This window comes from Panicum virgatum, chromosome 2N (genome assembly GCF_016808335.1).
Source record: "Panicum virgatum strain AP13 chromosome 2N, P.virgatum_v5, whole genome shotgun sequence".
Lineage (NCBI taxonomy): Eukaryota > Viridiplantae > Streptophyta > Magnoliopsida > Poales > Poaceae > Panicum > Panicum virgatum.
In genome coordinates, this window is record NC_053146.1 from 62,388,765 (window position 1) to 62,401,278 (window position 12,514).

A 12,514-nucleotide genomic window follows, 5' to 3' on the forward strand; every position below is an offset into this window, starting at 1 on the left:
ATAAACTGAAAGTTTCGAAACATTTTGAAAATAGGACAATCTACTAAACAAATCAGAATGTTTCGGAACACTTTTGAAAAACGTCTTACTGTTCCGGAACAATTTTGAAATGTTACGAAAACAAATATTTGAAATTTTTTTCAAAACAAATTTAAATATTCCAGAACACTCTGGAATGTTTCTAAACAAACTAAAAGTTTCGGAACACTTTGGAAAACAGAATAGTCTGGACATGTTGCCAAACAAGTCGAAATGTTTTCCGAACAATTAAATGTTTGCAAAACATATCTGATTGTTTTGAAACAAATCTATCTATGAAAAAAATTGACATGTTCACATTCCAAATTGTTCTGGAATAATTTAAGTTACGACACTCATTTCAATGTTTTGGAGGATTTGAAACAATTTTGGAATAATCTGAAATATTTCTAAACAAATCTGAATATTTCAGAACAATAATGAAAGTTTCAAAACACTCTGAAAAGAAAACAATCTACTAAACAAGTCAGAATGTTCCGAGAACACCTTTTTTGAAAACATCTGAATGTTCGGGAAAACTTTTTGAAATTTTTCCTAAACAAAGCTAAATATTTCGGTATGAACAAAAAGTTTCGGAACATTCTGAAAACAAGACAATCTAATAAACAAGTCAGAGTGTTTCGTAACACTTCTGAAAATGTCTTAATGTTCCGAAACACTTTTGAAATGTTTCCAAAACAAATCTGAATGTTTCGAAATAAACTAAAAGTTTCAGAACATTTTGAAAATAGGACAATCTACTAAACAAGTCAGAATGTTTCGAAACAATTTTGAAAACGTCTTAGTGTTCCGGAAGACTTTTGAAATGTCCTGAAAACAAATCTAAATGTTTTGGAACAATCTAGAAATTTTTCCAGAATATTTTTGAAATGTTCTCAAAACAAATCTGAATGTTCCATATAAACTGAAAGTTTCAGAACATTCCGAAAAAGGACAATCTACTAAACAAGTCAGAATGTTTCGGAACAATTTTGAATACATCTTAATGTTTCGAAACACTTTTGAAATGTTTTGGAAACAAATCTGAATGTTTTGTGATAAACTGAAAGTTAATCTATTGAACAAGTCAGAATGTTTCGGAACACTTTTGAAAACATCTTAATGTTCCAGAACAGTTTTGAAATGTCCCGAAAACAAATCTGAATATTTCTGAACAATCATGAAAATTTTCCAGACCATTTTTGAAATGTTCCCAAAACAAATCTGAATGTTTCGGAATAAACCGAAAGTTTCGAAACATTATGAAAATAGGACAATCTACTAAACAAGTCAGAATGTTTCGGAACATTTTTGAAAAATGTCATAATGTTCCGGAACAAATTTTTGAAAATGTTTTCATAACAAATTTGAAATATTCAAGATTATGAACATTCAATATTATTTTCGAGGATTTGAATGTTCTAGAAGAATTTTTGGAACTTTTTGGGTGCAGATTTCTTGGGAACACTCTAAAATATTTTCAAACAAAACTGAAATGTTTCAAACTTTATGAACATTCTAAAATGTTAAAAAGCGCAAAACATGTTTTGGGAAAACTTTGGTTACCATTTCTTCGGAACACTTTGATTTGTTCTCAAACAATCTTAATAGTTTTATGGACATTTTTTAGAGCTTTTTTGGTATAAATTTCTTCGGAACAGTCTGAAATGCTTTCAAACAAAACTGAAATGTTTCGAACCTTATGAACTTAGAAAGTGAAAAACATTTTTTGGAAACTTTTCTTCGGAACACTTTGAATTGTTTCCAAATATATCTGGAATGTTTGAAACATTATAAATAATCTGAATTATTTGTTGAGTAGTTTTTAGAACTTTATAAAGTGTGAACATATTAAACTTTTTAAAGTGTTTACAGATATTTTGGTTGAAAAATTGGCAGCAGCAAATGGCAAACCTGCAATTAAGGCCTTGGTTAGTTGCGTAAAGATTTGGGTGTAAAACACTGTAGCACTTTCGTTTGTATTTGATAATTATTGTCCCGTCATGGGTTAACTAGGCTTAAAAGATTCGTCTCGCAAATTACAATCTAACTGTGTAATTAGTTATTTTATTTAGCTACATTTAATATTTCATGAATGCGTTGAAACATTCGATGTGATAGGGAATCTTGTAAAGTTTTGGAATTTTGAAGGGAAGGCCTAACATTTGCGCCTCCAATTATTAATGGGCTTCAGCTACCGTGTCCGTTCGCAATTAGCTTAATGGGCCTCAGCTTCCGTGTCCAAGCGCGTGCGCGTCCGCTCCTTTCTTCTGCGACGCAATCGTCCGAACTCGCTTAATGCGATGGATAGACGCCCCCGGGCGTGCCCCGGCGGGCAGGGGCTCGAGAGCCGTGTCGCGGCCTGCGAGCGAGTGCGCGCCGGGCTGGTAGGCACTGCCCTGTCGTGTCGAGAGGGGATTTTCGGATGGATTCGCTCGTGGGGAAGGGGAGTATTGGCCTTGTTTAGTTTTGTAGCAAGTTATTGTAACAAATTTTGAATATTAATTAAAAGTATTAAATAAAGTCAGTTTATAAAATTAATTTCATAACCCTACGCTACGCGAGACGAATCTAATAAAATCTTTGATCATATAATTAAAGGATGGTTACTGTAATATTATTATAGTCAATTATCGTTATTAAATTCGTCACGAAAAATTGCACTTATCTATGAAAAAAATTTACAAATAAATTTCGTTTAATATTTTACGCATGTAAAATTCTTTTTTAGCACAAGTAACTCGACGAAAGAGCCAATCCAAGCTCCGGACAGCTATTCTGCAATTGGATGGTCTACGAGCAGCAGGTGGGAGTGGTGCGTGGCGGCTTTTCAGATTTGACCATTCCTTGGGGTCTTCGCCATCGTCATCGGTTCAGGAACTGACCAGTCGTCCTGCTCCCGTCCTGGTTCTGTACTGGGTGTCTGCACGCGCGAGATTTCTCTCTGCTGGGAACAGGTCACGTGAGCACGTCCACAAACCGTCGATATAAGCTTCCACTTACTGAAGTAAAGGCATTAGCTATCAACCTTTTGACTGCCTTGGATATAAGCTTCCACAAACTAACCGACAAAGGCACAAAGCCAGTAGAAGATATTTCTGTCACACTTGCAGATGTGCAAGTGTGTAACTACAAAGCCAAAGCATGTCATGTCTTCCAAAAAATCACTGATGCAGGTCCACGGAGGAAAGAGAAAGGCATGAGAACGAAGTTACTGGCACCGTTGCCCGCGTGAAGCTGCTTTAACGTTTAACCTCACGGCTCGAATTTTTCCATTATTATCCTTCTCCCCCACTGTATCACGCGGAGATCCGTGCGTCCGTTACCTTCGACTCGTCGAGCATGACCCGTGCAGCGCTCAGGCCCGGTTACCACTCCATAAACCCCGTAAACGTAAAAATAACATGGCTGCAATTTTTACTCCTCCTAGACCGGTCTGGTTTCGAACAGCAGCGCGGGCTGTAGGTTGCACTGACGGCTGGTGGCTGATGCCATGACGCGCGAGCCCGAGGTCAGCGACAGATCGAATGCGAGATCCACATCACGTGACGGGTACACGTCGGTACTGGTACGGGCGTACGGCGCTGCCGGGTGCCCGGGGCCGCCGGTCCTGGGGTCCGGTCTAGTCATCGCTCATCATGGAAGAAGCTTGTCCTCGCGCACCACTCGCAGTCTCGCACCGTGCACGCATACCCTTCAACTATTACCGCGACATGAAGTACTACCACGCGCTACTCCGTTTCATCGTGGCACAGTGTCAGTCGTACTCAGTAGTGTCAGGCGCCTCGCCGAAAACGGAGGGCAGAAAAACTTGGCAGATTCACGTACACGAGGTTCCGAACAGGAACGCTCCATCCTGTCCTGCGCCGGAAAAGTGACCGTACGTGCAGGGGATGGGGCTGTAAGGCCCTGTTTAGTTCCCTTCAAAATTTCAAAATTTTACAAGATTCTCCATCACATCGAATGTTTCAACGCATGCATGAAGTATTAAATGTAGCTAAATAAAATAACTAATTACACAGTTAGATTGTAATTTGCGAGACGAATTTTTTGAGCCTAGTTAACCCATGACGGGACAATAATTATCAAATACAAACGAAAGTGCTACAGTATTTTACACCTAAATCTTTACGCAACTAAACAAGGCCTAAGTTTGGTTCCGTTGCATCCACATGTATGAATTATGAACCATCAGTGCCATCTACAGCTCGTACAGTGCGCGCCCGACCTTGATCTAGGGGAATTCGGTGCGGAAATGGGACTAAGGAACCGACAAATCAGGTACGACCGATTGGACCCCTGAGCCCCGCACCGCACGGGCTACAGCGCAATTCGGCAGGTTACATTCCGATCGCTCGTCGCAGACAAGATGCGACACGCAAGGCGTACGCTACGGGCTGCCAAGAACAGGAAGCACAAAAATGGCAAGGAAGTGAAGGCCTTGTTTAATTGCAAAAACTTTTAGAATTGTGACACTGTAGTATTTTCGTTTATATTTAGTAATTATTATCCGATTGTGGGTTAACTAGATTCAAAAGATTCGTCTTACAAATTACAGACAAACTGTGTAATTAGTTATTTTATTTAACTATATTTAATACTTCATGCATGCGTTCAAAAATTCGATGTGATAAAAAATCTTATAAAGTTTTAGAATTTTAGATGCAACTAAACAACAGCGAAGTCAGCCCGGGCGTCATGGACGTGTTAGCAGATGGAACGGCAAAGCCGGCACCGCGCACCGCGCCCTGTCGAAAAAAGCTACGCTCCGGAAAAAAGCCCAGACCCACAGACGCATCTCCCTACAAAGCCAAGTGCCGGTGGGGGGAGGATTTACAGGTCACCCGACAGCGTCATCATCCCAGATGACTGGCGCCTAGCACGCGTTCGCGGCCACTGTGCCTAGGAGCACCCGGCTGCTCGTTTTAACACAACAAAATTGCACGCTCTGGACAAAGGTCACCTTGCTCCTTGACCTTTCAGGTATCCTTGCACACCTGAAGTCAGATGAGCCCACAAGAGCAACCTTCGTCTCTGGAAATGTGCAATTTTGCTGTGCTAAAAGCCACACAGCTGCGCCGGAGGAAAGCACAAGACCATGTTTCGTTTTTCTACCTTTTCTCTCAAACAACTGGAGACTAAACTAAATTCAAACAGAAGAGAATAAGTTAATTAAGAACAAAGAATCGCAGCTCCTCAGCCGATCGCCTTCTCCTCGGAGAACCTGGGGAGCTGGACGAGCGAGTTCACCCGCGTCACCCCATCAAGGCCTGACCAATTCTGATCGTAGGCTGCGCCGGCGACCACTGCATCCGTCGCCCCAGCCAGCACCTTCTCATGGGCGCTCCCAGCAACGGTTCTGACCGTGAAATTCCGGGTCAGAGCTGGCTCCTGCTCCGGAGCTTCATTCAGGTCTGCAACTGAACCCTCGTCGACGCTGATGTTATCCATGGAGGCAGTCGAGTCTCGCTCGTGGTCCATTTTGCCATCCAAATATAGGCAAACCACTGCGCAGTCATCGATCTTGGATGTGGGGTATTTGGTTTTCCATTCACGAGTGGCTGCCTCAACTAGGGATTTTGCGGCCTTTGATCGGCTTGGGGATGAGGACACTATGTCCACTGCCTGCTGGTTGCTGAGGGCATCCCACACCTGCATGATTTGCATTAGCATTAGATTCCTGAAGTATGGCTGCACCAAGTGGTGCATCTTGTATAATTCCGTCGAGTACAAGTTACAACTATAAAGAGACAGGGGGAATGAGCCGAACAAGAGAAGACGGAAGGGCAAATAGAATGATTCAAAAACACATCCGTGACAGACCAGTGAAAACACTCCTGCTGATTCCACCCGAATGCTCTATAACTTTTTTTTTAAAAAAAAACAACCATTGACGCCAAAATCACCAAAAGGGAACAAAGTAGCATGCTTTTGCGAATTATAGTAAGAAACAGCTGCAAAAGGCAAAAGCAATTACAGACAGTGACTGAAAAATAAAGCCAATTAGTCATCCATTGAAAGAACATTTCAAGTGATAGAGAAGTCCATTACATAGGGTGAAATAAACTATGCAACTTCACCAACTACAATCATTTCAACAAAGGGTTCAGTTCAACCATGACAAAATCAAACTTTTGATAGTATACATTGTTTAAGGTAATGCACCATGGGATCACTAAAGGAAAGGGCAATCAAGCGAGAGGGTATGAATCGGAAAGAGAATTTGGAACCAGTTTCTCATTGGCATAACTGACAACAAAATGGAAACTAATGCCCATATGCAACACATCATGATTTGAATACTTATGCAGGGAATAAAGGCACTAAATAGCTCTGCAGTAAATTCCGGGGCAGACACCCTATCACATGGGAATATATTTTGTACTACTAGGTTATTAAAACAAGGCGTATAGTCAAATATTTCAGTAATTTTGATCGGTTGCTGTACTTTAAATGACACGAAATGCATAAAGTTGGTTCATCACTTGGAAATCCAAAAGTTCAGATGCACAGATCACCAATGAGGAAGCAAGTTATTTATGAGAGAATTTTATCTTTTAACAATCCAGTGAAGAGCCCTTGAGAATTTTAATTTATCCTTTTTAGGCCAGTTGTAATTTTATCTACTGCGATTAAGAGTCCCTACACTACCGGCTCAATGCTTGAAGGTGCAACTCATCTCACCACAATGACTAAACCAATTGGTCATGTCATGTTCAATGAATAAGATTTAACAGCTGACAGACAGCAGATAACAACAGGTGGTGACCATGCAGTGGAGAAGGGTGTTAGGCTGGCGAATCATTATATATGCAGAAGGCAGGAAAGGGACCGATGGCGGAAATTATTATTCTTGCACCTGCCATGATGACAGTTTATCAACCGACCCCTAAAGCTATAACATTTTGAAGTCAAAAGACTGGATCACTCGTAGGCATGATCATGAATTCTCTTTTAGCTTCAATGAAATGCACGGCACATCCTGGACGCTGAAGGCCCACCATGTGCGGCTACTTAGATCACGAATGCGAAAGTGCGGCAAATTGACATTACATTGCAACTAATCATGTTCTGTTGAAAAAGATTATGGCAAGATTTCGTTGGATCAGAGATATGCTCAAATGCATATATCTACAAGCGCAAATATCTGAAAACAAAACAGTGAATACTAAATTGGAGTACTTGATAGAGGAAATTACCCCATCTGATGCAAGGATGACGAATTGATCCTTCTCCGTAAGTGACCAGTGGAAGAACTCCGGCACCGAGATGACACCGTAATCCTTGAGGCAGAAGTCCCCAAACGCACGGGCCATTGCCAGGCCCGGGGCGTCATCGAACGGCAGCCAGACCCGCGGCACCTCCGGTTCATCCTGCAGGGCGAACACTCTGCCCCTGCATTTCTTGATCCGCTCTGCCTCACCTGAATCACAAGTAGAGCCATTAACACAGGCAAACAAAAAATGGCACAGCATCAATAAAGCTAATTTAATGGCGGGGAACATGGTGGCTTACTGGGAACATCAGGTTTGAGGTCAACGGTGAGCTGCACGGCCATCATACCGCCGGCGGCGCCGTCCCTTGAGCCTAGCACGGCACGCGAGTCGCCAATGTTGGCCATGTAGAGATCCGAGCCCTGCGTGCAGAAACCGCCCGTGAGTTGCACGGCCGAACGCATGTACATCCAACATAATTTGATTTGACATCTGTGCCTGCGAGGAAGGATGAATCGATGGGCAGGAGAGTCCTGTCAAGTCCAGTGGCACGTACGAGCTTGAGGACGGTGACGGCGGTGCTGCCGCTGCAGAAGCAGTCGAGGGTTGCGTGGGAGCGGAGGTCCTTGTCCATGGCCTTGTAGGCGCGCGCGAAGGCCTTCCTCCACGCGGCGGCGGGCATGTCCAGCCCGGCCTTGGACGCGCGCACCGCGGACATGAGCCTCAGCGGCAGCGCGTCGCGGACCCTGCGCGCCACCAGGTGGCCGTGCGGGCCGTGGCCGTCGAACACCCCGCACAGCACGATGTCCTCCTCCCCGCCGAACCCCTGCCACGGCGACAGCTCCACCACCATTACCACACCGCCCGCGGCGCAACAAATCGGCGTCGGCAGAGACCGGGAGGGAGAAAGAGATGGGGCGGGAGATTCGGCGGCTTACATCCCAGACGAGCATGGCGTCCTGATTGATCCCCTTGCGCCCCTGCTGCGTGAACACGGCGGCGGTGCGGCTGCGGCCGTCGTTGGAGAAGATCCGGCCGGGGACCGAGCCGAGCTGCTCCTCCCGCGGCGCCTTCCACCTCCTCCCGCGCCGCCACCCGTCCTCCCCTCCCGCGCCCGCCGCCGTCACCGTCGTGGTGCCCCCGCTCGCCACGCAGTTCCCCATCGATCACGCCTCCCGATCTCCTCCCCCTCCAATGCCGCGCTCGCCCGGCAGGTAAGCGCCGAACAGAGACACCCACGCGGAGACCAACGACGCCGGCCTCCGCCCGCGCGGAGACCAGGTGGGAGTGGAGACGATTCCCTCCCCGGGGAGGTCGGGTGTGGAGTGTGGCGAGGAGAGGAATCGCAGAGCAGCAGCCGCGCTCAAACGCAACGTGAGAAAAGTCAAGGCGGGTCCCTGGATGAGGAGGACGGAGATGAGGAGAACGGAGGAGAGAGAGAAGAGGCAAGCGAGTTATTTATTGCGGGCGCGGGCGGGCGGGCAGGCAAGGCAGCGACGCACGCACGCAGAGGCAGAGAGTGAGGCAGACAGCTCCGGGTCGGATTCGGATCGGATACGAATGAAATCGGATCCGAATGTCACCTTTTACCATATTTTAATCCGGATACGAATACGAATGCGGATCTCATCGGATACGAATACAAAACGGATAGTTCGAATCCGGATACGAATCCGGATACCTTCTCGATTTGAAACATAGAGCTATCATAAGTATATTTATTTTTTCAATAATTTTATAGCAGATCAAAATCATTATACAAGTAGGGAGTAAAGGATTAGGAGATAGCTAATAAAAAAAATATATAATTATCTATGCATAGCTTTTATATTAAATATATAATACTAATTATAAATGTAAAATAAATAAATATTTAAATACTTAATAATTACGATATATAAAAAAATATTTTATCATTAAATAAATAATTAATTTGACTCGTATTAAATAATTTTAATCATGAAATAAATATATTAAATAGTTAAAGTTAATTTTTATATCATTATTAATTTTAATAAATATATTATTAGTTATCTAGCTTTCTAAATAATTTAAATAGTGTACATCATTAAGTAATAGGTATAAAGATAAGTTTAAGATTGTCTCACTAGTCATTTTTTCTTTGCGGATACGGATGGATACGGATGTGATCGGATATTCTTCGAATACGAATACGGAATCGGATAGAGAAAAGTTCTTAAAATCGAATTCGGATGCATCCATATGACATCCATATTAAATTCGAATACGGATACGGATATTCATATTTACGTTTTAAACGGATACGAATACGGATAATTCGGATGTTCAGACATCCGAATCCATCCTTACAGAAGAGGCTGGGCTCTCGGGGACGGCGTGGGAGGGAGGACAGGAGGCGGGCGGCAGGCGGCAGGCGGCAGGCGACGAGGGGCTCAGCGGCCGACGCGCTGCCCGCCCGTGCCACTGCGCAGCTTGTCGCTGGGGTTGCGGCCCCGGTCGTTGGCAGCTGCTGGATTACCGTGACCTCCCCGCCCGGATTGATTTGATTATCTGTGCGGTTGGCTGGGGATGTTTAGTTGGTGAAAAAGTTTGGGTTTGGGTACGGTAGCACGTTTCGTTATTATTTGATAATTAATGTCTAATCATAGATTAATTAACATCATTAGATTCATCTCGTATAAATTAGTTAGACTATATAATTAGTTATTTTTTTCAATTATATTTAGTGTTTCATACATATTTTCAAAAATTTGATGTGACAGATCCTGTGCAAACAAATTTGGAAACTAAACGCAGCCTAGGAGTGACTTGTTTACTGGCTGCCGGGTCGCGCACTGCGAGGAATAATCAAGCGGCGAGCAGGGGCGACCGCCGACCGGGTCGCCGGGGTGCGGCGTGCGGACGTGCCTGGCGGCAGCGGTCAGAGCGGGGGGCAGCCCAACGGCCCCCAACGGGCGAGTTACGCCGAGCGATCCAACTTGGTTTGAAGTCAGACGAAATTAGAGGAAGGTTAATAATTTAGCATACTGCTGGTTGCAAGAATTTTAAATCAGTTTGAATGGAGTTTTATAAAAATTTCATAATATTAATAAGAAAAAAGAAGTAAGAGTTTCATGGGATGTAAAAGGAGTTTCATCTCCATAAAACTTATCCGCCTCGGTTATCTAGTTTTTGCTCAATGTATGAAACCATGCAGTAAGATTGGCTTTAAACCAGTCCCAACCCTATGTAGAATTAATAAGGGTGTCATATAAGTAATTTGGTGACATGGTAAAAGAGTTAATGAGAAAAAAATAGATATGGTTTTTCATGCAAGATACTATGCCTAAGAAAAACAAAAAAGGGAGAAGAGTGATAGGATCAGGCAAGAAAAGAAAAAAGAGAGAACTAGATGAAGTTTATTTTTTTTATTTATCATAGGAACTATACATTGGGGAGGTAGTGGCTATAGGTAGCTTCGTACTCTCTTTATTCTTTAGACACCACCTATAAACACTATGGGTTGGAGATGGTCTTATAGTGTACTCCTACCTCTCAATCCACTCGTATAATGATTAGTCATTCATCATTACTCTCTCTCTATACTAAAACGTAAGATATTTGAGGGTTCAAAATTTGTACCCAAATATAAGGCATCCTAGAGTACATTAGACAAAAAGACATGCTAATCTTCTTGATTTTGATGCTAATTTTGTAAAAAAAATCAATTGTGGTGGGCCGAGAAAGTGAAAAAAGCATGCTAATCTTCTTTGTTTTGGTGTGAGCACCGAAAACTAAGCAATTGATTAACTAAATAATGTACTATTGATGTATTTTCTCTACCTTCATAATTTGTCACCGAAAACTTAGAATGCCCTACATTTGAGGACCGGGGGAGTAATATATTACCCACTTGTCTCTACAATATTTCTTGGCTTTTATGTCGAACCCGGTTGTACTTACAATCTGCTTCTCCTCTCTCTGTTCTCTCTTTTCATCTCAACATTAAAATTGTTTACAATATGTTATAATACTTGCTCTAGTTAAACTTAGTAATATTTTTAGTAATGCAACTCTTGTGCTTGCCTAATTTAGCCATAAGACTATTTAGATTTAGCATCTCAATTATCAATTCGGCTTTTCGCGAAGATACAAAATTAAGGCGAACATAAAAAATGAAGCGGCGGCGTGGATTGCACCAGGTATCTGTGACAGAACCGCCAAATTAATACTCAAATTAAGCTAAATGGCCATCATTTGAACACATCAGGCACATTTGGCTTAACGGTTTAATTTGACAGTCCTTTCGAAACCGACATTCCGATCGAAACAAACACCAGTAGTCCCACACGAAGGTGAGCGCAGGCAGTACAACATGACGAGTACAATGAATACGATTACAATACTGAGTAGTGTATATTAAGTTCTACAAACCTAGTTTGAATACATAAATAATATACAAGAGCCACTTTATTTTAAAACAAAGTACGATCTAGAAAACCTGGCGTCTATGATACATGAAGCGCCGTATGGAATCACACACTAAGCCCACGGGTGTGTGATTTTGTAACTAGCAAGGACTAAACATCTGGTCCGGCCACCTCCCAACCATCCGCGCCAAACTGTATAAACTTTGCACATATGATACATGAAGCGCCGTATGGAATCACACACTAAGCCCACGGGTGTGTGATTTTGTAACTAGCAAGGACTAAACATCTGGTCCGGCCACCTCCCAACCATCCGCGCCAAACTGTATAAACTTTGCACAACAAGGGCAGAAATCGATCCCATCCTGACCTGAAATAGTTTGAGCCACAACCCTGAGTATACTAATACTCCGCAAGGCTTACCCGACCAGTGGGTATAACTTAGCCCACATAACTAGACATGCAAGGCTTTTGGCTGTTGGTTACTTTTGCAGAAAAAGCTCTAGAAATGAGTCCTTATTTTCCCTCTTTTAGCTCCAAATTCTATATCCATAAATCATTAACTATTATTTGCACCTGCTAAGCAATCATAACAACATGGAGTAATAATTCCTGGTAGACTCTACTAATCATCACTTAACATCCATATAGCATCACTACGATGTGGTGCCGTGATCAAGGTGCTCATATCCGAGATGCGACGTACGACAGATCGATCCGATTTAACCTTGCAAGGTGAACCTAACCAACACGGCACGTATTGGCCCCGTCGGACCATACAAACCAATCATTTCCCTCCCCGTCTCGAACTACAGGACCGCCCCACCATCATATGGTCAGCCGAGCTCAACGTGAGACCACCAAAAATAAACATATGCAACCCCATTTCTC

General features: G+C 43.2%; 1 protein-coding gene across 1 annotated transcript; it reads right to left on the reverse strand.

The window, feature by feature from the left end:
• Positions 1 to 4,790: 4,790 nt before the first annotated feature.
• Positions 4,791 to 8,683, reverse strand: LOC120661703 (probable protein phosphatase 2C 64). The gene is made up of 5 exons (XM_039940627.1): positions 8,171 to 8,683; positions 7,789 to 8,058; positions 7,534 to 7,654; positions 7,218 to 7,441; positions 4,791 to 5,670 (listed from the first exon to the last, which is right to left on the reverse strand). The coding sequence occupies exons 1-5, from the start codon at positions 8,393 to 8,395 to the stop codon at positions 5,215 to 5,217; spliced, it is 1,296 nt and encodes a 431-aa protein (XP_039796561.1). The 5' UTR covers positions 8,396 to 8,683; the 3' UTR covers positions 4,791 to 5,214.
• Between the last annotated feature and the right edge of the window lie 3,831 nt (positions 8,684 to 12,514).